Source organism: Ranitomeya variabilis, chromosome 6 (genome assembly GCF_051348905.1).
Source record: "Ranitomeya variabilis isolate aRanVar5 chromosome 6, aRanVar5.hap1, whole genome shotgun sequence".
In the NCBI taxonomy this organism is placed as follows: Eukaryota; Metazoa; Chordata; class Amphibia; order Anura; family Dendrobatidae; genus Ranitomeya; species Ranitomeya variabilis.
In genome coordinates this window covers 17,029,927-17,056,091 of record NC_135237.1, presented here as the reverse complement: position 1 = coordinate 17,056,091, position 26,165 = coordinate 17,029,927, and the positions used below count along the sequence as shown (strand labels likewise).

General features: G+C 48.6%; 1 protein-coding gene across 1 annotated transcript in view; it reads right to left on the bottom strand.

The window, feature by feature from the left end:
- LOC143781374 (KAT8 regulatory NSL complex subunit 1-like) overlaps positions 1 to 26,165 on the bottom strand; it is a 72,817-nt gene that overhangs the window by 20,673 nt on the left and 25,979 nt on the right. Inside the window, exon 3 of the mRNA XM_077267959.1 lies at positions 18,434 to 18,634. Coding sequence (XP_077124074.1) covers positions 18,434 to 18,634 — 201 coding nt within the window. The remainder of the gene's footprint in view (positions 1 to 18,433; positions 18,635 to 26,165) is intronic.

The following is a 26,165-nucleotide window of genomic DNA, read 5'->3' as shown; positions in this document are numbered from 1 at the left end:
GTTGTAAGGGCTTCCTCTGATCCAACTTTGAGATCTTGCAGTTGCGTTAAGGAAAGCTGTGGGTCGCGACTTCCATATTGGAGGTTTAGTAGAGAGTCTTTCGGAGAGCTACAGCTACTAGGTCTCGAAATAGAGATCTCTTAAGTCTTAATTTGTGTTTTTTTGTTTTTTGTTTTTTTTTATGCTTCAGGGTCCGTAAGAGCGGAAGGTGGTCTCTTCAGTGTTCTGAGCTTGGTTCTCTGGATAGACTAACTCTGGATTGTGTCTGTACCTGCACCCCGTGTCCGCTTCCCAGCTTGATTCAGAGCACATTAATTGCCATTTCTTGGGATCGTATTCCGTCTAGGAATTTTTCCAAACATGATCCCGAAGTCTTCTGCCTTAGTAGTGTCCATTAAATCCAATTACAAGTCCTCGGATGTTTGCAGGCCTCACAGAAAGCATGTCTGCTCCCGAGCTCTGGCAAACCACGACCCTGGTATCTGCTCTTCCTGTGCCAGTGCAGACGATGGAGATGCATGTGCTGGATCCATGAAGGGAAGTATCACTTAGTTTTTCTTTCCAGGTCCAAGCCCCTAGGGAACTTGTCTTTGTATAGACAACCCATTTAAAACACTGGTAGTGTTTCAATAGCAGCAGTTTCAGACATTTGTCCCATTGCACCTCATCAGAAAATCGCTGGGCTATATGCCATGCAAGCATGATGACCAGCCATACTGAACAGATTTGGTCCATAGTGGCCAATAATGTCTGGTCAATTAACCCCTTAGAAGTGGTGGCCAAAAATCCCTTAGAAAATGAAAAATAAAAGATATATAATGACTTGACAATGGCAGACATGGTAAGCAATGAGGATAAAAAGCAGAGGCTAGAATCGCTGCTTTCCTGCTCCCTAACTTTTGTTCTCGGCCCTTCAGACACGTTTATTGCAGAATGTTTCACATCCACATTTCCAGTCTGGCACTCGCTGCGGTGCTTACAGGACAGACTGTGCCTGCAGAGGTAAAGATTACCGTGACTCAGTGCAGGTTAATGATCATGAGGTTGTTTTTTTTTATTTTTTATAGGGAAATAAAGTCCCACATTTATCGTTCTGTCTGAATTGTGACCCTCCCAGCAATCACCATTCTTGTCACTTTAACACAAAGACAACTAAAAGGCTGCGACACCTGTCCTGACTCCGCAGACGGATGACCGCTAGAAATACAGTCACAGGCACAACAGAAACCAAGACTCGTCCACCATTACTGCTGAAAGCCGCCACAATATAGAAAACCCTCTACTCTTCCTGCTGAGAAATCAGTCATCTCTGAATATGCTCCTGTCCTTGTGCAACATCCTCACATCTGACTTCACAAAAAAACAAAAACAAAAAAAAAACCTTTAACCCCCAAGGGTGGTTTGCACGTTAATGACCGGGCCAATTACTACAATTCTGACCACTGTCCCTTTATGAGGTTATAACTCTGGAACGCTTCAAGGGATCCTGATGATTGACACTTTTCTCGTGACATATTGTACTTCATGATAGTGGTAACATTTCCTCGATATTACTTTGTTTATTTGTGAAAAATAACGGAAATTTGGCAAAAATTTTAGAAAATTTCTTAATTTAACTTTGAATTTTTATGCCCTTAAATCACAGACATATGTCACACAAAATATTTAAAGGGCCACTGTTACCCCCCTCCAGCCGTTATAAACTAAAAGAGCCACCTTGTGCAGCAGTAATGCTGCATTCTAACAAGGTGGCTCTTTTAGTTTTTGGTTCAAGTATTCCCAAAATAAAGCATTTTGAAACTTATCCAAAATACCTGTCTTTAGCCAGGGAGGCGGGTCCTCACTCCCCAGCTTGAACCGCTACTCTGCCGTCACTCAAATCTTCAGGGGCTTTCGGCGCCGCCCCCTCCGCGCTCTTTTCGCTTCAAAACCGGCGCCTGCGCTGTTTAAGCTCTGGCCGTCTAACGTCCCAGCCAGGCTTGCAGACTGCGCCTGTGCGGGCATTGCGGCCACCCACCTTAGGAATCCCAGCCCCGCAGTGTGTTATGCATTATGCACAGTGCGGGGCTGGAAGGCGGGGGACCTGGGTGAGCGTCTGACACGCAGTGCGCATGCCCAGGTATCCTAGCCCCGCACTGTGCATAATGAATAACACACTGCGGGGCTGGGATTCCCAAGGTGGGTGGCCGCAATGCCCGCACAGGCGCAGTCTGCAAGCCTGGCTGGGACGTCAGACGGCCAGAGCTTAAACAGCGCAGGCGCCGGTTTTGAAGCGAAAAGAGCGCGGAGGGGGCGGTGCCGAAAGCCCCTGAAGATTTGAGTGACGGCAGAGTAGCGGTTCAAGCTGGGGAGTGAGGACCCGCCTCCCTGGATAAAGACAGGTATTTTGGATGTTTCAAAACGCTTTATTTTGGGAATAATTTAACCAAAAACTAAAAGAGCCACCTTGTTAGAATGCAGCATTACTGCTGCACAAGGTGGCTCTTTTAGTTTATAACGGCTGGAGGGGGGCGACAGTGGCCCTTTAAGTAACATTTCCCATAGGTCTACTTTACATCTGCAATTTTGTAAGCAAACTTTTTTTGTTAGAAAGTTATGAGGGTTAGAAGTTGGCCAGCCATTTCATTTTTACAACATTTTTTTTTTTCTTTAGGGACCACATTTTTAGTCTATATGACTTTGAGGGGTCTATATGATAGAAAATACCCAAGTGTGACACCATTCTAAAAACTGCACCCCTCAAGGTGCTCAAAACCACATTCTAGAAGTTTATTAACCCCTACAGGTGCTTCACATTTTATTTTTTTTTTTTAAACATTTTACTTTTTTCACAAAAAATTTACTTCAGATCCAATTTGTTTAATTTTCCCAAGGGTAACGGGACAGATTGTACAACAAGTTTTGGGGTCCAATTTCTCCTGAGTACGCCGATTCCCCATATGTGGGGGGAACCACTGTTTGGGTGCACAACAGAGCTCGGAAGGGAAGGAGCGCCATTTGACTTTTCAATGCAAAATCGACTGGAATGGAGATCGGATGCCATGTCGCGTTTGGAGAGCCCCTGATGTGGCTAAACAGTGGAAACCCCCCAATTCTAACTCAAACCCTACCACGCCCCTAACCCGAATCTCAACCGTAAATGTGATCCTAGCCCCAACCCTAACTTTAGCCCCAACCGTAATGGGAAAATAGAAATAAATACATTTCTTTATTTTTCCCTAACTAAGGGGGTGATGAAGGGGGGGGGGTTTCATTTACTTTTATAGCGGGTTTTTTAGCGGATTTTTATGACTGGCAGCCGTCACACACTGAAAGACGCTTTTTATTGCAAAAAATAGTTTTTGCATCACCACATTTTGAGAGCCATAATTGTTCCATATTTTGGTCCACAGAGTCATGTGAGATCTTGTTTTTTGCGGGACGAGATGGTGTTTTTATTGGTAACATTTTCGGGCACGTGACATTTTTTGATCGCTTTTTATTAAGATTTTTGTGAGGCAGTATGACCAAAAACCAGCTATTCATGAACTTTAGTTATTTTTGGCGGGGGGGGGTTGGCGGGGGGCATTTATACCGTTCCACGTATGGTAAAATTGATAAAGCAGTTTTATTCTTCGGGTCAGTACGATTACAGCGATACCTCATTTATATTTTTTTTATGTTTTGGTGCTTTCATACACCAAAAACTATTATATAAAACATTATTTTTGCATCGCTTTATTCTGAGGGCTATAACCTATTTTTTTGCTGATGACGCTGTATGGCGGCTAATTTTTTTGCCAAACAAGATATTTTCAGCGGTACCATGTTTATTTATATCCATCTTTTTGATGGCGTTATTCCACTATTTGTTCGGCTGTATGATAAAGCGTTTTTGGCCTCGTTTATTTTTATGGTGTTCACTGAAGGGGTTAACTAGTGGGATAGTTATAGGTCGGGTCGTTACGGACGAGGCAAAACTAATTGTGTACTTTTATTGTTTTTATTTACGTAAAGAAATGTATTTTTATATAATTTATTTTCTTTATTTAGGAATTTTTTTAAAAGGAGATTTTTGTGTACTCACTGTAAAATCTCTCTTAGCCTCTAATTGGGGGACACAGGACCATGGGTGTTATGCTGCTGTCCACTAGGAGGCGACACTATGCATAATCTGAAAAAGATTTACTGTGGCTCCTCCTGTGCAGTATACACCCCTGGACGGCATCAGCCTTCTCCAGTTTTGTGCAAAAGCAGTAGGAGGAACGTAACATGAATAACATAATTATGCCTGTAAGAAGGCAACTATGTAACATGAACAATTATGCCTGTAAGAAGGCAACTATGTACGAGATCAAGAAAACAATATGAGAACTCAACAGTTACAACGGCCCGGAAAGGGCAACAGGGTGGGAGCTGTGTCCCCCAATTAGAGGCTAAGAGAAAGATTTTACGGTGAGTACACAAAAACCTCCTTTACTCTGTTGCCTTATTGGGGGACACAGGACCATGGGACGTCCTAAAGCAGTCCCTGGGTGGGAAGCAATGGACAAATATTGTGCAGACAGGCCCCTATACTTAGGGCACCGCCGCCTGCAGGACACATCTACCCAGGCTCGCGTCCGCTGAGGACTGGGTATGAACCCTGTAGTGTTTAGTAAACGTGTGTAAGCTAGTCCAAGTGGCCGCCTTACACACTTGTTGTGCCGAATGGCCCAGGAGGCCCCTACCGCCCGTGTAGAGTGTGCCGTAATACCGGCTGGAAGAGGAGAATTCTTAAGGCGGTAGGCCTCTTGCATGGTGGATTTGATCCACCTGGCAAGGGTAGCTTTGGAAGCTGGCAGACTCTTGAGGCCGCCTTCCGGAAGGAGGAAAAGAGAATCAGACCTCCAGAAGGACGCAGTCCTAGACACGTATATCTGCAATGCCCTGACAAGGTCAAGCGTATGCAGAGCCTTCTCCACTCTATGAACCGGAACCGGACAAAGGGATGGTAGTGAAATTTCCTCATTGAGGTGGAAGTCGGACACAACCTTCGGAAGGAAGGATGGGACCGTACGAAGAACTACCTTGTCCTGGTGAAAAGCCAGGAAGGGCCATCTGCAGGAGAGTGCTGTCAGTTCAGACACCCTGCGTAGAGAGGCGATTGCCACCAGGAAAACCACCTTCTGGGAAAGAAGGCGGAGCGAGACCTCCTTAAGGGGTTCGAAGGGTGGTTCCTGCAATGCTGTCAGGACCAGGTTGAGGTCCCACGTTTCTAGTGGTCATCTGTAGGGGGGAACCAATCGGGAAACCCCCTGAAGGAAAGTCCTTACTTGCGGCTTGGTAGCAATGCGCCTTTGAAAAAGCACTGAGAGGGCTGGCACCTGGCTCTTAAGCGAGCCCAATGACAGCCTGGCCTCCAGACCCGATTAGAGAAAACAAAGTACTTTGGGTAGGGAATAAGGGAGTGGGATCTGGCCACGAGATTCGCACCAGGTAAAGAAAGCTTTCCAGGTACGGTAATAAATCTTGGCAGAGGCTGGTTTCCGTGCTCTGATCATGGTTCCAATGACGTCCGTCGAGAGCCCTGCCTGGGTTAGAACCCAGGTCTCAAGGGCCACGCCGTCAAATTGAGAGCCCCTGAGTTCTGGTGGTAGAACGGGCCTTGTGATAGAAGATCGTGGCGGTCGGGGAGACGCCAGGGGACGTCTGCTGTGAGTTGTACGATGTCGGCGTACCATGTGCGTCTGGGCCAGTCCGGTGCAATTAGGATGGTTGGAACTCCCTCCGGTTTGATCTTCCTCACCACTTTGGATATCAGGGGGAAGAGGTGGAAAAATATACAGAAGCTGGAACTGGGTCCAGTCCTGAACCAGAGCGTCTGCTCCGAGCGACCGCGGATCGTGTGTTCTGGCCATGAAGTTGGAGACCTTGGCATTGAAGTGGGATGCCATTAGGTCCACATCCGGGGTCCCCCAGCGGAGACAGATCTGTTGAAAAATTTCGGGATGGAGAGACCACTCTCCCGAGTCTATTCCTTGACGGCTGAGGAAGTCTGCATCCCAGTTGTCCACACCCGGAATGTGGACCGCCGAAAGAACCGACCCGGTGTCCTCCGCCCAGCGGAGGATGTGTGACACTTCTCGCATCGCCTGGGTACTGCGGGTCCCCCCTTGGTGATTCACATATGCCACAGCCGTGGCATTGTCCGACTGTATTCTGATGTGAGAGGCTGCCAGTAAGTGATGGAAGGCCCTCAATGCCAGAAGGATGGCACGAATTTCCAGGATGTTGATGGGCATGGTCGCTTCCACTGGGGACCACTTGCCCTGTGGTGTAGGTGCACCGCACTCCAACCCGTCAGGCTCGCATCGGTGGTCAGAACCTTTCATTGACCTGTGAGAAAGGATTTCCCCTTTGCTAGCAAGGTTGGCTTGAGCCACCAGTGCAGGGACCTCCTGGTTGACGACGTTAGCTGGAACTCCCTGTCGAGAGAAAAGGGATTCCTGTCCCAGGACTTGAGAATGGCTAGTTGGAGAGGTCTGAGGTGAAACTGGGCAAATGGGACAGCTTCTATTGCTGCTGCCATCTTGCCGAGGACTCATGGCAAACCGGAGAGATCGAGGGGGTTTGCGGAGGAGGGTGCGAACTGCTTGTCGGAGAGCCAGTGCCTTGTCCTTGGGAAGGAGCACTAGACCCCTGGAGGTGTTGAATAACATTCCCAGGAAGGTCAGGGACTGACTCGGGGTTGGTGATGACTTTTGTAGGTTGATTAACCAGCCCATGCGACTGAGAGTATCGGTTGTGATTGAGACACTGAGCTCGCAGTCCTTGAAGGTGGGAGCCTTGATGAGTAGATCGTCCAGGTATGGAACGACTACTATGCCTCTGGAGTGTAGGACGTCCATGGTGGCTGCCATGACTTTGGTGAACACTCTGGGAGCTGTGGGGAGTCCGAAAGGGAGAGCCACGAATTGGTAGTGGTCCTGGCCTATTGCGAACCTGAGAAACCTCTGATGGGCCGGTGCAATGGGTATATGCAGGTATGCGTCTTGTATGTCTATGGAGGCGAGATATTCTCCCTTCTCCATGGACGCAATGATGGACCGAAGGGACTCCATGCGGAAATGACGGACCCGTACATATTTGTTGAGCTGTTTTAGGTCTAGTATGGGCCGTACGCTGCCTCCTTTCTTGGGAACTACGAACAGATTGGAGTAGAACCCTCGGAAGCGGTCGGTCGTGGGTACCGGTACTATGACTCCTGCTTGAAAAAGCGAGGAGACCGCTTGGTGGTAGGCACGAGCCTTGGCTGGCGGTTTTGGGGGGACAGAGAGGAAGAATCGGTCCGGTGGGTTGGAGGTGAAGTCTATTTTGTATCCGGAAGACACTAGTTCCATGACCCACCTGTCTTCTGTAATAGGCAGCCAGACTTGATGAAAGAGCAAAAGTCGGCCGCCTAGTCATGATGAGGAGAAAGTCTGAGATTTTCCTCCTCTGGGCTTAGGCTGGCCTGCTTTTGACTGCCAGGTCTTGTCCGACCTTTGCGTCGATCGTGAGTTGTCCCTGCGTGGGGAACGGTTACGATTTTGTGCTGGACGCGAGACGGACCAGCTGGAGGAATTCCGAAAGGATCGGAATCGAGTTTGGTTACGCTTCTTGTAAGTGCGTTTAGGTTTCAGTTGGGGAAGAGAAGTACTCTTACCCCCGGTGGCGTTGGATATCATAGTGTCCAACTGTTCACCGAAAAGTCTCCCACTGAGGTAGGGGAGGTGCGTGAGGGACTTCTTTGAGGCTGCGTCCGCTTTCCATTCCCGCAGCCAGAGGATACGCCGAATCGTGATGGCGTTTGATGCTATCCCCGCTACTCCCCTTGCTGAATCCAGAGCTGCATGGAGCATGTAGTCTGCTACAACTGCTATTTGAACCGCTTGGTCCGACAGCTCAGGAGCGGATGCTTGGAGAGCTTGTAAATTCTTTGCCCAGGCCAGAATGGCCTTGGCAGCCCAAACTGAGGCGAACGCGGGAGCCAGGGATGCCCCTGCTGCCTCGAAAATTGAACGAGCCATGCGTTCTACCTGCCGGTCTGCTGCGTCCCTGAGGTTTGAGCTATCTGGCAGTGAAAGGAGGGTCTGTGCTGCTAGCCTAGAAACTGGGGGTCCACTTCAGGTGGATCTGTCCATTCCTTGGTGTTTTTCTGTGGGAAGGGGTACCTCGCCTCCAGATATTTGCGATTGGCGAATTTTCTCTCAGGCTGTGAGAGCTGCTTTTTAAGGATCGCTTTAAACTGTGGGTGGTTAGAGAAAACCTTAGGCGGCTTCAGAGGTCCTTCAAAGGAAATCTTATGTTCTGGGGCCTCTGGTGGCGGATCAGAAATGTCCAGCACCCGATGGATGGATGAAATTATGTCCTCAACTAGCGCTGTATTGCTAGGAGGGATTGGGATCAGGGACCCCTCCGTTTCTCTGTCTGAGTCGGAGTCGCAGATGCCTTCCGAATCCTGTGTATCACTGAGGCGTCCCCTGCTGAGTGGGCTGGGGAGGAGGCCTTCTCTGGTCGGGGATTGCAGAGATCTGCATTGTCTGTCCCTGGAATGGGACGGTCTACATGACCTGGAGCTACGGTGTCTCTCCCTAGAGGGGGATGACCGTGTGCTATGGGATGACGCAGATGGACTTGATCTATGGGTCCGCTTGCGTCCTGACCTAGACGTGGATGTGCCAGGGTCATCTTGTTCCTGAGTCAAGCTCTCCCTTGGCTGGGTAACAGTCATAGCCGGGGCATGACCCTGCAGAGCCTGAAGCAATGTGGAGGTTAGGTTATCTATAGACTGCGTCATAGATTGCGATATCTGAGTAGCCCATTCCGGCGTGGCATTAGACACCGAGGCATTGGCAGGGGCTTCTTGGGGCTCTGACACATTAGTTTGTATACAGTTCTGACAATGCGGGTACGTGCTACTACTGGGGAGAGCGGTCCCGCAGGCTGTGCAGAATGCATAATAGCAGTTCTGCCTGGTTCCAGCAGAGGACCTTACAGGGGTAGAGAAACCTATAGGGGAGCCTTATAGGTAATATGGATTCACAGCTGAGTAAAAAACCCAGCTGTGATCTTACCCCACCAGTGTGCCCCTAGGTCCAGCGCCGAAGATCCACAGTCCTGTGCCCCCCGGAGACTGGCTGCCTGGTCCTGCAGACCGGGAGATGCAGGGTTAATCTGCAGCCGAAAATGGCTGCTGAGACAGAGGAAAGGAGGAGAAGGGGGCGAAGAGCTGGAAAAAGGCGGCAAGGCTGTGTAAAAACGCGCCCTTTCTGTCTCGATCCACCCCCTTTATGACACTGTAGAGTGTCATATTTGTCATCCGGGGGGCGGACCGGGGGGCGGAGAGGAGGCGGCAGCTTCAGCTAGGCCGAAGCCGGGGCCTAAATTAGATGCCTGAGGCCCAGAAGGGCTCCAGGCCGGCGCGAAAGTCCGGGAGGGGGTCTGAACCGGACCCCTCCGGATTTAAAGGCAGGATGGCGGTGGGGCTATAAGCAGAAGGGGGAGCCCGGTAGGGGTCTCCCTGAGGCAGTATAGAGCTGGTGCTGCCGCAGAAACAGGGGCACAGGGAACCCTGTGTCTGTATGTGCCATGCCTGCCTGCACTCCCCCCGGCCCCAACAGGAGCCCGCAGCTGGGCTGGGGTCCCTGGATGCAGGCGCAGTGTGCTGGCCCATTGCTGGGAGCTGTAGAATACTGCCTGTACAGGCCCTACCTGAGGTGTCTCAACCTAATACCCCCAGAGGGGGACAGGGAGGGTGCTGTTGTCACCTTCAGGGGCCTTTATCCTCGCCTCGACCTCAACCCAGAAACCAAAAGGAATTGGGGAAGGGGGGGGGGGTGTCTCGACTGCGAACCAGCACCCGAGGGACTGGGGAAGGAGCAACATGGGGAACAGTCATCTCTACGTTAACTGGGCACCCCATAATAGGGGGCCGAGGAAGGAGCCATGCCGGGAGTCTCACAGGAGACCCTCTTTTCTTCATCTGTAATCCCGTCGGAAAAAGCGGAGTAAAAATCTTTTAGGTGTGCCTCCTATGCGACACTAAGCAAAAACTAGAGAAGGCTGATGCCGTCCAGGGGTGTATACTGCACAGGAGGAGCCACAGTTAATCTTTTTCAGATTATGCATAGTGTCGCCTCCTAGTGGACAGCAGCATAACACCCATGGTCCTGTGTCCCCCAATGAGGCGACAGAGTAATATATTTTTACACGTTAATTTTATTTTTTTTTTACATTGTCCCAGGGGGGACATCACTATAAAGTGTCAGATCACTAATCTGAGACTTTGCAGAGCACTGTGTCAAATCAGCGATCTGACAGGCAGTGTAGGAGGCTTCTCAGCGCCTGCTCTCAGCAGTAACTGACAAGCCTCCTCCCTTCAGGACCCCGCAGCCATCTTGGATCCAGGTGCCTGCAGGGAGGAGACCCTCGGAACAATGCGATCACATCACGTTGTTCTGAGAGTCTCAGGGAAGAACACAGGGAGCCCCCTCCCTGTGCGATGCTTCCCTATGCCACCGGAACGCTGCAATTTTGTTTGATCGCAGTGTTCCTGGGGCTAAAGTGCCGGGAGCGGTCTGTGACCGCTCCTGACACAGTGCTGGGTGTCAGCTGTGATAATCAGCTGATAACCGGCAGCGATCCCCCCGTGAGCGCAGCTGATCGCGTATGACGTACTATCCTGTCCATGGGAATTAAGTTCCAGGTCACATGGACGGGATAGCACGTCCGATGGCAGAAAGGTGTTAACTCAGGGGTCTCAATACTTGGTGGGTTTATGGGCCGCATATAGAAAAAAAATTTGGGGGCCACATTCTTTGAAAGACAAAGTGACCTTTTTAGTGATATTTTTTTCTATACACCTTATGAACATTTTTGCAGTGTTTATTTATTTCTTTTTAGCTTGGGTCGTTATGAATGTGGTGATAAATGTGCATCATATTGTAGTCAGGTCCCCATATTTACATATGTCCACATATCTTACACCTAGAAGGAAAAAAAAAATTAAGATTTACTGTACATGTGGCCGCAGGGGCGCTGTAGACCCCTTGACGATCGCGGCCCGATCCAGGAGCCGCCGCCGGCAGCACTTTTTTTCAGTACATTTTGTGCCCTTGGACAAACATGCAATTGAAATGTATTGCAGCGCAAAGAGACTGCACAGCAATACCAATGCAAGCTGGCAGCCAATCAGAGGACAGCAGCTGACATCTGCGTGTTGGTGTATGTCAGTGATATCATACGCTGCCGCAACAGCGCGCCTATGTCAGCAGCCCCCTGGATCGAGCAGGGATCGCCAAGGGGTCCACAGTGCCTGTGGGTTGCATGAAGCAGCCTCAGAGGCCACATATGGCCCACGGGCCGCATGTTTGAGACCCCTGCTTAACTGTTTGCAGCGTTTTCCAGTGAAGTACAGGCCCCTGCAGCCCCGCGTATCCCATTTCCTACTCATGTCAATACATAGAAGTACCACAGCTTATTTTTTTGCAGGAGCAGCTGTGGCTTTCAAGGACTCCATTCATGTTATATAATACAAAGACAAAAAGAAAAAAAATATAGTTCTTACCGATAACGGTATTTCTCTGAGCCCATGACGGCACCACGGAGAGAGGGGATCCGCCCACCAAGGACAGGAAACCTACGGATAAAAAGGCGGTACCACTCTCCCGCATCAGTTGTTTTACATAGAAAATGATGGGAGACTACTAAAACATTTGTTAACTTTAACTTGTTTAGCATAACGAGATACCGCGTGACTTAAAAACTATTAGTAAACTATGAATAAATCGTGGCACTATTTAATGTGAGCACCCATAGGTGAAGGGAGGGAATGTACGGGTGCCGTCATGGGCTCAGAGAAATACCGTTATCGGTAAGAACTATATTTTTCTCTGATCGCCCATGACGGCACCACGGAGAGAATTGCATAGATAGTACATTCAGGGAGGGACCACCGCTTCCAGAACCCTTTTACCGAAGGTAAGGTCTGAAGAGGAGTTTAGGTCCAATCTATAGTGCCTATAGAATGTAGATGGTGAGGACCAGGTAGCAGCTCTACATATCTGGTCTATAGGAACTCCGGCCTTCTCCGCCCAGGAAGATGCCACTGCCCTTGTTGAGTGAGCCTTAACCTCCCCGGGAACGGACATCCCACTTGCCGAATACGAAAGACTGATGGCATCCGTAATCCATCTTGCTATGGTGGCTTTCGATGCTTTTTTCCCCTTCCGGGGACCCTGGAAACACACAAACAGAGAGGCATCCTCCCTACTCTCCTTAGTGACTTCTAGGTAACGTAAGAGACATCTTCGTACATCTAGTGTATGTAATGTTTGTTCCTTCCTATTTACAGGGTTGGGACAGAAGGAAGGGAGAGAAATCTCTTGAGACCTGTGAAACTTTGAAGCCACTTTCGGGAGATATGCTGGGTCTGTTTTTAAAATGACCCTATCCTCTAGAAATTGTGTGTAAGGAGGGTTAGCCGAAAGAGCCTGTAAGTCGCTGACCCTACGGGTAGAAGTGAGGGCGACTAACAGAGCGGTTTTGAGAGATAGGTTTTTTAATGAAGCTTCGTGTAATGGTTCGAATGGTGGGTTGGTCAGGGCTTTAAGGACTAAGTTTAAGTCCCATTGAGGAACGATTTTTGTCGGAAGAGGCCTTGATCTTCCTGCTGCTTTTATGAATCTAGCGACCCACCTATTTGAAGCTAAATCAAAATTGAATAGGGCCCCCAATGCTGCCACGTGAACTTTCAGGGTACTAGTGGCCAGCCCCATCTCCAACCCATTTTGTAGGAATTCTAGTATGGAATTAAGGGGAATTTCTTTCCCTACTTTTTCGCCTGATGAAGACAAAAACTTTTTCCATATCTTGCCATATTGTTTCGTTGTAACTGGCTTCCTACTTTGTAATAAGGTTGAGATTAGCCCTGGGGAGAACCCCCTGTCTTTTAGCAGCTTCCTTTCAAGAGCCAAGCTGTCAAGTGCAAGTTCTTGACCCTTGGATGGCAGACTGGGCCCTGTGACAATAGATCCTGAAGGTCTGGTAATACCCAGGGGTCGGACATTGACATCTTTCTCATCCATGAGAACCAAGGTCTCTTCGGCCAGAACGGGGCAATTAAGATAACCAGCGCCCCGTCCTCCCGAATCTTCCTCAGCACTGCTGGAATCAGAATGAGAGGAGGAAAGGCATAGAGCAGATGATGGCTCCAAGACATCAGAAAAGCGTCCACAACTACTGGGTTCCCCAGGGGAGATAGGGAGCAAAAGGAGGTTACTTTTTTGTTTAGGTGACTCGCAAAGAGATCTATTTTGGGAACACCCCATTTCTCTGTGATCTGGGTAAATATTGCCTGATTTAGTTCCCATTCTCCCTGTTTTAGGCTGGACCGACTGAGGAAGTCCGCTTTGTAGTTGTCTTCCCCTTTTATGTGTAGACTTGTTATGGATAGGAGGTTGCTCTCGGCTATTTGCAGGATTGAGTTGGTCACTTCCATTAGATTTTTGGAACGGGTGCCCCCCTGGTGATTGAGGTAAGATACTACCACCCGGTTGTCCGACATCACTCTTACGTGATGAGAGTGAAGGACTTTCAAGAATTTCTGAAGGGCAAATTTGACTGCCAGTAGTTCCTTCATATTGGAGGATTTGTCTGCTAGGGACGGAGACCAGGTGCCCTGGGCTACCAGATCGTCTAAATGAGCTCCCCACCCTGAAGGGCTTGCGTCCGTAGTCAGGACTTTTGAGATCTGAATTACCCACGGGACCCCCTGGGAAAGATTTTCCTGCGATTTCCACCATGTCAGAGAGTGGCTGGTACGAGGAGATAGAATTAACCGCCCGTCTAAATGCTCTCCTAGACGGGTTTGTTCCGACAATATCTGCCATTGGAGGTCTCTCGAATGTAATTGGGCCCACTGGACTGCGGGGATGCAAGAGGTCATGGAGCCTAGGAGGGACATACCCTGACGGAGTGTTATGGAGGGGAGAGACTGAACCCTCGATACCAAACTTTTTAGTTTTTGTATTTTGTTCTCTGGTAGCCGACATTCCATTTCTATGGAGTCTAGGGTGAGACCTAGGTACTCCTGAACTTGAGAAGGTATTAGTCTGGATTTTTCTATGTTTATTAGCCAGCCTAGTTCTTTTAGGGAATGAATCACAATTGCCAGTTGTTGCTCGCAGTGCTGTGGGGAGGAGCCTATTACCAGAAAATCGTCCAGATATGGTACGATCAAGGCATTTTCTTCTCTGAGGTGGGCCATTACCTCCGCAATCAGTTTTGTGAAAATCCTCGGTGCTATGGCTAGACCAAAAGGCAGAGCTGAGAACTGGAAGTGGCTTAGGACTCCTCTGATGTGAACCGCCATCCTGAGGAATCTTTGGTGATCCTTGTGTATTGGGACGTGATAATATGCGTCCTTTAGGTCTAGGACCACCATGAAGCATTGAGGAAACAGCATCTTGATAGATGACTTTATCGTTTCCATTTTGAATGCCTGGACCTCTAAGTAGTTGTTTAGACTTTTCAGATTTATGATGGTTCTGAAAGACCCGTCTGGTTTTCTTCTCAGAAATAGAGGGGAATAGTATCCTTGTCCTCTTTCTTGAGGGGGGACCTCCAGTAGAACTCTCTTTTCTACTAACCCCATGACTTCTCTTTCTAGTGCCAGCTGTTCCTCTGCTGAAGACCTTGTAGATGTCATCGTAAAAGAGGGACGAGGGTATCTCTTGAATGTTAACCTCAGTCCTGATTCTATAATGTTCAGTATCCATTGACTGGAGGTAATCTTTTTCCAGGCTGGGAGAAAGCGAGACAGCCTCCCTCCCACCTGGGGCGAACCTTCATTGCGGAGGTTTCTTGTTATCATTGGGGTTTTTATTAAAGATAAACCCCTTGTTTTTGTTCCTCTTATCCTCCCATTTCCCCTGGCCTCTCCCCGGGTTCTTTCGGAAAAACCTCTTGCTCCGAAAGGGCTTCCGGTAAGAGGGGAGGCCCAAGGGAGGAAAGGACTTTTTCTTGTCCCCAGCTTTTTCTAAAATGTCATCTAAAGTGGAGCCAAACAAGAATTCTCCTTCACAGGGGATGGTACACAGTCTTGTCTTAGTTTGGAGGTCGCCTGGCCAGTTCTTAAGCCAGAGGGCGCGCCTGGCTGCATTAGCTAGTGCTGCTGACCTAGCGGCTAGTCTGATTGAGTCGGCCGAGGCGTCAGCCAGGAAAGCCGCGGCTCCTCTCATCACTGGTAAAGTATTCAGTATGGAGTCTCGGGAAGTCTTCCCTTTTAATTGACCCTCTAGTTGGTTTAGCCAAATCATTAGGGAGCGAGATGTACACGCCGCTGCTACTGCAGGTTTTAAGCCCCCCCCTGCTGCCTCCCAAGAGCCTTTGAGGAAGGCGTCCGCCTTCTTGTCCATAGGGTCTTTTAGTACCCCCATGTCTTCAAACGGGAGTGCGAATTTTTTTGACGCTTTGGCTATAGCCACATCTAATTTGGGGGCTTTTTCCCAAAAGGAGCAGGATTCGTCCTCAAAAGGGTATTTCCTTTTGGGAGTTAAGAGAGACTTTTTCATGGGCTTTTTCCATTCTTTTTTGATTAAAGCTGCAATTGCATCATTAAGTGGAAAAACTCTCCTCTTTTTTTGTTCTAGGCCCCCGAACATGATGTCCTGTACCGATTTTTTGGGGTGGGAGTCTACTAATCCCATAGTACTTCTCACCGCCTTTATAAGGCCATCGGTGTCCTCTAGAGGGAAACAATTGTGCCCCCCCGAGGAAGAAGTGGATGATGCCGATGAGGAGGAGGAGGAGTCGGAGGATACTGAGCTTGCACTGTCGCTGTCAGATTTTGAGACCGGAGATGGAGACCTATCCTTGGTCTTTCTCCGTTTTTTCCCCTTTTTTAGGGATCTAAGGGTGTCTTCTACTTGCTCTTTAATCAGGTTTTTTAAGTCGGTTGCAAACCCTGGCAGACTTTCAGATACTGTCTGCTGTATGCAAGTATTACACAGCGTCTTCTCCCAGGCAGGTGGAAGATCTTCTCTGCAGATGGCACAAATTCTATGCTTTGTTTTGCCTACGCTCTTCCTCCCCTAAAAGAGACAAATAATAACCTTACTGTCTCTGACTTTCACGAAGATCCACTTACCACCTCCAGGACCCATAAATACCGATTGGGGATTCTCCGCCTCTGGCTTTTTCCCCGACGCCGTACTGGACCCCTTACTGCGTTGGGACCTCTGGCGTTCGTTGCTGGTGTCCTGGCGCTGCTGTCGCCTTTTTTGCTGCTGCTGCTGCTGTGGCGCTGCTATAGGTGGAGATGATTCTGGCAAGGGAGATGCCGGGTCGCTCATATTGCTGCTGGTCTGCGGTCACTGCTTTGACAACACTCTGATGTAGTTGCAAGCAGCTTTTTTTGAGGCTTCTGCTGATAAATTTGCGGAGCCGCTAGGAGGAAGTAGCTTTCCCCATTTAAAGCCTTCGCGCCGCTTTTTTTTTTTTTTTTTTTTATTATCCGCGCCTGCGCAGTAGCGCCCGGCTGATCGAACGCCGGCGCCTGCGCAGTAGCGCCCGGCTGACGCCGAACGCCGGCGCCTGCGCAGTAGCGCCCGGCTGATGGCGAGGAGCGCCGAACGCCGGCGCCTGCGGATCCAAGCGGCGCCTGCGCAGAAGCGGTATGAGCGCTTCGCCGGCGCCTCGCGAGACCAGCTTAATCCCGGGCATGCGCCGAACTTGCAAGATGGCGCCGGGAGTGCATATATGGCGCTGCTGACCGGCGCCTCCGGTCCTATGCAGTCCTTAGTGTGCGGCTCTGCATGCCCGATGGCGGTGCAGTGTGCAGACTGACGCCAGCTTTTTTGGGGGGAGGGCCGCCGCACCTCCCGCAACCACAGAGGGACCCCCCTGGATGTTGCCTGCTGCATCTTACCTGGGGAGGTGACCGCGAACTCCTTGTCACCTCCCCCGCACACCCTAGAGGCCCACTAGCCCTTCGCGGTGGCGCTTCGGGTCACCACCTTAGCCGAGGCAGAGGGACCCCAGCTGCCTGAACCGGACTAGATGGCCCCGGAATTCCCACGTCGATCTGGTAAGTCCATAGGTCTCCCATCAAGGACAGGAAACCAACTGATGCGGGAGAGTGGTACCGCCTTTTTATCCGTAGGTTTCCTGTCCTTGGTGGGCGGATCCCCTCTCTCCGTGGTGCCGTCATGGGCGATCAGAGAAAAATCCATGTTTTCTGAGTTTTCGTTTTACAGTGATTAGGAGGTTAAGGAAGTAGCACCCAGATTCTCCAGGTCGGTGCACTCATACCAAATAAATTATTTTTTCTTCCTATATTCTAGTGGACAAAACCAAAAACTTTAGTGCGTCAACAATTCTGTTTTTACATTTTTTAAAACCCACGACCCTTGGGGTAGGTGCACACCACATCTTTTTCAGAGATTTCGCCTGCAACAGGCATGAAAAAGACAAAAAAAGAAATACCCAAAAGAATGAACATATGCAAAGCAGTAACAAAACGACTTGCTCTGCATGCGTTCAGTCTTTCAACTTATTTTATCAGCTTTGCAGTTACAAGGTAAATCTAACACATTTTATTCGAGTTTTAGTGTATTTAACCCCCTAACACGATGTTGGGATGTGAGGAGCCGAGACTGCTCCACAGGTGGCAGATGCCAGCTAAATTAAATATCCAGCATCTGTGTAACAGCCACAGCGGAGATCTGGACGCTGCCGTCTACCACTGTCCGCAGCATGTAAATGTTGGAGCTGCCGATGCTTAGTGAGGAGCCGCAGCTCGGACTTCCTCGGTTACATTTGTAGGAGGAGAGTGAAGCAGCAGCTGACTTGGGCTCGAGTGACAATGTCAAGTGAACCCCGGGAGAGTCCGTGCCAACACCACTGGTACAACATGGAATATATAGTTTTTATTTTTTTTATATAAGGTGGAAAACCGTGATCGCGAAGGGACTGTCAGTTGTGGACAACCCCTTTGACAACATTTTTAAAGCAGCCAACATCCCCCTTACATATAGAAAAACAGAAAACTGCCTATTGGAAGGAGGGAAGAAAACAAGTGCATAAATATCAAGTAACTCGACCATTTAATGGATTACATTTTTATTTTTGCTTACAAACACTATCTGCCCATTCTCATTTTTAAAAATTTGCTAATTTTGTTAACGTGGACCATTAAACAGACAATGGGGCCAGAACGGAGGACATTTTAAGGGAGACATTGACGGAGGGACATTATTAAAGGACATGTCCAGAATCGTAGACTGCTGGTGGAGGCCAGGTCCAAAGTTTGCACCATAGGACTCTAGTTCAGCCACCGTCAGTTGCATTATGCAGCCAGTCATACCCTGAATATTCATTCTCATATACAAATTATCTGTAAACCTTCCCATCAGTGATCCAAAGCACTAACCTGTTCGTCTGCAGTTTGCGGGGTGGGGATGCCAGACGAGGCTTCACATAGACTGTCTCCAGATGGGGCTTTACTGACAGATGGGGAACACGAGGAAAAAGGCAACCGGCTGCCTCTGGTATTCAGCACTGCTGAAGGTCCTGACGGCTGGTGCGGCGTTATGTCTTCACTCTGCGGACAGTCCCCGAGCAAAACACTTCCCTGGAACAAGATGACATCGCGTCACACAGTCTGCCATCATTTCAGTAATGCGTGTAACCGGGCCGTGGTCTACAGCAGGACAGAACGTCACTGCACCTCATTCTCAGCCTTAGTTACTAACAGTTCGTGTCACACAAAGAAAAATGTAATCCCACACATCATCGATTACTATCAGATTGGGGAGGTTCACTCAGCATCACCGTTTATTACAGAAATTTCTCTATATTTTCGGTTTCGGCCAAAACCACAATCAATGGCGCATGAGCAGAAGCTCCACAAGAACAGACACAGCCCTGGGAAGGAAAACCACCAAATGCAGAAAAAAACAAAACAAAACAGTTGACAGAAAGTAAAGAGTAATGCACGGCAACTTTCCTCTCTCCCGAATACCAGCGTGACATCACATTCAGGTTCAGGGGTGCCGTCCATTAATATAATTCTTATGCCATATTCTCTTGATGTACGGGTTGTATCCCAGTGCCAATTTCTGGCCAGGAAACAGGTTTTACATGCAACTTTATGGCCATGTTCACACAATGCGTTTTTTACTGCGGAACCGCAGCTGTTTTCCATGCAGGGTACAGTACAATGTAACCCTATGGAAAACAGGAAGCGCTGTGCACATGATGCTGAAATTCACTAAAAAAGCCGCGCTGAATAGCTGCGGTAAAAAAGAAGGACCATGTCACTTCTTTGTGCGGAACTGCAGCGGTTCTACACCCATAGACCTCCATTGTGAGGTCAAACCCGCAGATCAAAAATATATCTGCGGGTTTTATTGCGGTTATGGGTGGAGAAACCGCTGCAGCAGGAAGTGCGGGGAAGCGGGAGGAAGTTCGTGGGCGGAGTGTGTTCCTGTATCCCGAAGAGACATGGAGGCATACCGTCGCATGGGGATCGATGTCGGCCGTTTGATAGATTTGGTTGGTGTGTGTGTGTGTGTGTGTGTGTGTGTGTGTGTGTGTGTGTGTGTGTGTGTGTGTGTGTGTGTGTGTGTGTGTGTGTGTCCTGTTGTGAATTTGCTTTTTGGCTCCCTCTAGTGGTTACTAGTGATTTGACTCTGGGTATGTCAGTCATCCCTTGTATGCTCACCTGGGCCGTTAGTTCAGGGGTGTTGCTATATAAGCTCCCTGGACCTTCAGTTCAATGCCTGGCAACGTTGTAATCAGAGCTAATCTGTTGTGCTCTTGTCTACTGATCCTGGTTCCTGCTAGATTAAGCTAAGTCTGCTTTCTTGCTTTTTGCTATTTGTTTTTGTTTGCATTTTTGTCCAGCTTGTACATAATCTGTATCCTAACCTTGCTGGAAGCTCTAGGGAGGCTGGAGTTCTCCCCCCGGGCCGTTAGACGGTTCGGGGGTTCTTGAATTTCCAGTGTGGAATTTTGATAGGGTTTTCGTTGACCATATAAGTTATCTTACTACATTCTGCTATTAGTAAGTGGGCCTCTCTTTGCTAAACCTAGTTCATCTCTGTGTTTGTCATTTCCTCTTACCTCACCGTTATTATTTGTGGGGGGCTTGTATCCAACTTTTGGGGTCTATTATCTGGAGGCAAGAGAGGTCTTTGTTTTCCTCTTCTAGGGGTAGTTAGTCCTCCGGCTGGCGCGAGACATCTAGCGACCTACGTAGGCATGTTCCCCGGCTACTTCTAGTGTTGGCGTTAGGAGTAGATATATGGTCAACCCAGTTACCACTGCCCTATGAGCTGGATTTTTGTACTTCGCAGACTTACTTGTTCCTCTGAGACCCTCGCCATTGGGGTCATAACAGTCTCCCCATGCGACGCTAGTGCCACCATTGTGCTAAGTCGCCGTATGGGACTACTACTCCCATCCGGTATTAGGATGGGAGAGTTGTCCCTGTGTCCGGCGACTTAGCACAGTTGTAAAGTTACTCAAAACACACACAATACACATACATGACACACAGTACATACAACATATAACACAGAGTATATACTCACCAACAGCACACTGGTAGGCGAAGCCCTCGATCCCCTAGAAAAAATCCCAAAATAAAAAATCAAATCCATACTCCCTGTCCGCAGAATCCATAAAACGAGTGTCCCACGCCGATCGGCTGCTCTCCGGCGATACACTGCCAGGAGCGAAGCTCCTAGCAGTGTATCACGTACTGTTCCGGCGTTCAATGGCTCCGGCGTCTCGGTTAACGGCAGTACAGCTGCGTTGAACTTTCCCACGCAGCACTGCCGTTAAGCGAGAGTGCCGGGGTCAATGACCGCCGGTAAACTCGCTCGCGCATGCGCAGTGACACACCGACAGGAACTATGGCTCCTGTCAGTGTGTTGCTGCAGCCGTGGAGAGCAGACATATCTCTGGATGTGTCTGTTCTCCATGGAAGATCTTCGTGGGACCCTCGATGGATTTCTGCGGACAGGGCCAGGGAGTATGAATTTGTTTTTTTATTTTGCGTCTTTTTCAGGTCGAGGGTCTTCAGGACGGATTGAGCGTACAATAAAATATGGTCAAAAAGTGGGTGTCTTTATTTCATTAAAATATTTTTTTTCTAGTGTTTGTGTTTTTTCTTTTTAACCCTTTCATTGGATTAATAATGGATAGGCATCTTATTGACGCCTCTCCATTATTAACCGGGCTTAATGCCACCTTACAATAGCAAGGTGGCATTAACCCCTCATTACCCCATATCCCACCGCTACAGGGAGTGGGAAGAGAGGGGCTAAGTGCCGGAATTGGCACATCATTTTGATGCGCCTTTTCTGGGGCGGCTGCGGGCTTATATTTGTAGCCCGGGGGGGGGGGGGGGGGGGGGTCGGGGATGGGGGGGCAAATATCCATGGCCCCTTTCCTAGGCTATGAATTTAAGCCCACGGCTGTCTGCATAGCCTTTCTGGCCTAAAAATATAGGGGGACCCCAACACTTTTTTGGGGGGGGCTCTCCCTTTATTTCTGAGCCAGAAAGGCTACGCAGACAGCTGTGGGCTTCATATTCATGGCCTGGGAACAGCCATGGGTATTTTAACCCCTTCCCAGGCCACAAATATTGGCCCGCAGCAGTCTGCCTAGCCTTTCTGGCCTAAAAATATAGGGGGACCCTATGTCATTTTTTTTTTTTTTTTTGGGGGGGGCCTATATTTTTTTTTCATCATTTTAATAGCATTAATAATGGATAGGCGTCTTATTGACGCCTCTCCATTATTAACCGGGATTAATGCCACCTTACAATAGCCGAAACGCGTGGCACCGAAACGCGTGGCACCGAAACGCGTGGCACCGAAACACGTGGCACCGAAACACGTGGCACCGAAACACGTGGCACCGAAACACGTGGCACCGAAACACGTGGCACGTGGCACTTAAATACGTGGCACTTAAATAGCTGGATAGAGCTGGATCCGCGGGCTGTGATCTGGCCTACGCTCAGCACTGCGGAGCGCTGTCATTCAAAACACGTCCACTCATTTTGGTGTTTAGTCCCAAAATGGAGGATGGAAGAAGAAAAGGGTTGGACAAGAAAATTACATCATTTCTTTTTTTTTTTTTTTTCCCACTGCAGTTAAAGCTTTATTTGTGTCAAACACAGACAATCTGCAGAGAAAACTGCATAAAAAACCGCACTAAAAACCGCATCAAAAAACGCACCTGCATTTTCTGCCAAGAGCTGCGGTTTTTAGTGCAGAAAAACAGCAGGGAAATCAGGAACGTGTGAACATGGCCTATAAATGTTTTTATCTCCTCTAGCTTTTTTTGCGTTATTTTTATTTTTTCAAAAAATATTTGTTTAAAAAGGGAATTTGTCAGCAGTTTTAGCCGATATAAGATACAGCCATCACCTTCTGTAATGCCGTATATCTGCCCCCAAGCCGACCTGGAAGAACTGAAAAAGAAGTTTTATTATACTCACCTGCGGGGCGGTCCGGTGGTCTTCGCTCTGGCTGGGCTCTTTGACCTTTTCCGGCACCTGCGCACTACAATGGGGCAGATAAGTCCGCCTGTGCAGGAGCGTGATACCGGGGAGCCTGTGTGGATGATGCAGGGTCACGTCATCCACACAAAGCAAGCAGGATGGCGGCCATCATAAGATGGGAGGCACCGGGCCAAGACCAGCGAAGACCATCGGACCGGACCGCCCCGTAGGTGAATATAATAAAACTTAATTTTCAGTTCTTCCAGGTCGGGTTGGGGGCAGATATACAGTATTATAGAATGTTGTATATCAGGACTGAAAGGTGATGGCCGTATCTTATATCGGCTAAAACTGCTGACAGGTGAACTTTAACAAGAAAGATCTTAGACTGACGGATGCCGAATATATTGCATATAATAAGACACCACATTTCCAGATTTTCAAATCTCTCTCCCCATCAGAACCCCACCTTTTCCCCTTATCCATCTGATTTTGCATTAGACTGTTGGCCCTCCTTCATGTACAAATGCCAACAGTATCATGAACTGCACATCCCATACACTACCCTCTATCCGCTCTATTGTTTTGAGCCAACTCATTAGACACCATAATTGAACCTTTAAACAACCCCCTCCACACACACACCATTTCCCAAATTTAGCCGTGTTCACCCTCTTTATATAGACCTTTTTTCCCACCAGGATAGTACTGTTTAGGCCTCCTAGTACCTTTTCTATTAGGGGGGCATTATTTGCCAAGCAATGGCTATAGTCTTTCTAGTCTGAGGAGCCCCTAACCATTCCTCCCCCTCTGTAGAGGCGGCGAGCCCCTAAACTCCCCCCACCCCTCCGCTGTAGAGGAGACAAGCCCCTAACCTTCCCCCCCCCCCTCTGTAGAGGCGGCGAGCCCCTAACCTCCCCCCCCCCCCCCCGCTGTAGAGGAGACGAGCCCCTAACCTCCTCCCCGCTGTAGAAGTGGCGAGCCCCTAACCCCCCCACGTAGAGGTGACGAGCCCCTAACCATTCCCCCAACCCCCCCCCCCGCTCCGCTGTAGGGGCGGCGAGCCCCTAAAACTCCAACCCGAGCTGTAGAGGAGACGAGCCCCTAACCTACCCCCCACTGTAGAGTCGTCGAGCCTTTAACCCCCCCCCCCCCCCCCCCCCCCCCGTAGAGGCGAGCCCCTAACCCCCCCCCCTTAGAGGTGACAAGTGACAAGCACCTAACCATCCCTCCCCCTTCCCCAGCGCAGATGCTTTTTGTGTTACTCAACACTTAAATTGTTAAAACTTTAGGAAGTGCAACCGATCTTTTCTACGAGCCTTTCCGCTTTTCATATATATTTATATAGCACCATTGATTCCATGGTGCTGTACATGAGAAGGGGTTACATCCAAATTACAGTAAACAGACTAACAACAACAGGCTGATACAGAGGGGAGAGGACCTTGCAGGCTTACATTCTACACTATCACTATTAAATTGAATATTGAATCAAATTTTTTTTTTTTTTCTTTTTAATAAGGATTTACTTTAATAAATTGGGCACAGACGGCCATAAAATAGAAGTATAAAAAAGCTTACAGGATCGATGTGCCACCTCTGCAATGTTATCTGGGGAGGAAATGGATAGAACTTTTCTTTCTAGGATCTCAGTACATTTTTCAGGCTAGAAGCCTGCCTGTAAGGGGTTAACCAGCCCTAAAATGAGGAGGCTCCTCCATCATCAGGGGCTCTGCACTCTTAGTAGTAGAGACCCCCACACTCCTAACCTTTACCTGTACCCACATCACAGCAGCAGGGTCAGGGTGAGAGCACGTGGTCAGGAAGCCGCCCCCCTCATGGGCTATGCTCCCAGTATGGAGACAGGAAGTCTCCTGTGCACTGAGGCATGCTGGGCAGATTAGGCTCACAAGAGCATCTGATAATTGTTATCTTTTAATTATATGCACTAAGAAACTACTATTCTGGTCTATAAACTACAGAGGCTTCCTCAGAAGGGATGACTGCACACCCTACAGACCATCAAAATTGCAGGGAGCGCACCAGCCCATGATAAAGGGCCCATGATAAAGGACTGGCAGAGTGGGATTAGTGCTGGGACACAGCAGAACTATAGCAACAACAAATTAAAGTAAATTAATTGCATAGAGGCTGTAGTATAGACTGTGTCTAGACCAGAGATGAAAGTCTGCAGCCAGTCTGTCAGGTCTCCCTAGTATTGCCGGTTTGAGCGAGCACGTCTATTACAGCCACACTGTCAGGATTCAGAAGTCTGCAGACTTTCAGCCCAAGCCAGAACTACCCCTTTAAGTTATCCATTATGGTTAGGGGATCATTTGCTGACCGCTGTCGTAGAGCTCTGCAGTGCTCATATTTGTGTGAAGATTGGGAACATTTAGCCGACTCCATTCATTCTCTGTAGGACTGATAATTGCTGAGCTCAGTACTTGCCATCTACGGCAGTCCCATAGAGAATGAATGAGGCAGAGGTGCACAATGTTCAACCTACATTCAGACAGATGTGCAGAGGCCCCGGTCTAATGATCCAGCAGGTCCCAGCAATCGGACCCCAGCCATTAATAACTTATCCCTTATCCTATCGATCGTGGATGAACATTATTGGTACAAATTTTTCATTTGAACTAGAATAGTCTATGTGCTGTTGAACGACAATACAGATAACCAATGAAGGCAAAAATCAGCAAAGGCATCCTCTGTGCCTAGGCCTGAAAATATTATAATCCATATATCTGCATCCACGTAGCACATTGGGGCAGAATTACATACTCCACACTATCAGATGCTGCTGAATGTCTTACCAAATGCCACACAACGTACTACTTTATGTAAGGCAGTGCGTACAATATCCAAAAACCACACGCTGCTTCATTTCTGGGGAAAAAACACGGCTATTATCAGAAAAAAAAACCCAAACTGTGCGACAACCGCTGCTCAGCCAACACCAGAGGCCTCGATCATTTCACCTTCTCCAGGCTGGAACCTCTGGATGAATTAATGGTTGTATCACGCTGCAGTTCTCACAAACACAACACATGGTGCACTGATCTGCAGGATACAATTCACGGCCGTGCGTCCACCACAGTCAGATTTCTATGTAAATATATAGCCACATCAATAGCAGACTTGCATTGTGGCTTTCACCTTATGGAAAGAAATTCATTAAAATGAACCAAAAAGGCCAGAAGGACCAAATAATTATATTAAAGTTATTGTCTCACTGAAGAAACTTATGGCAAATCAATAGTTCTTAACTCTGGGACCGGCACCTTCTGTTCCCCCGCTAGGTCCAGCATACGGCCACCAGCCAGTGGAAAGGTTGTAGTAAATGGAGTTCTATAGGAGTTCTGAGTGCAGAATAGCACATATGCTCTTGGTGGTGTGTGAAAGTCCCATAGAAATGAATGGAGATGGAAAACACACACCGCCACCTTTCCACTCATTGTTCAGACAACGGTCAGACTGGGTATCGAAGGACTTGTATTCTAGAGATCCATGTGGATCCCACATCTAAGGGACATTTATGGCATAACTAACTAATGTAACATAAAAGTCTCGATAGAAGACGTCCCTAATTCTCCGTTTAATAAACCATACAATGACACGGCTTACATGAGCTACTGTTGAC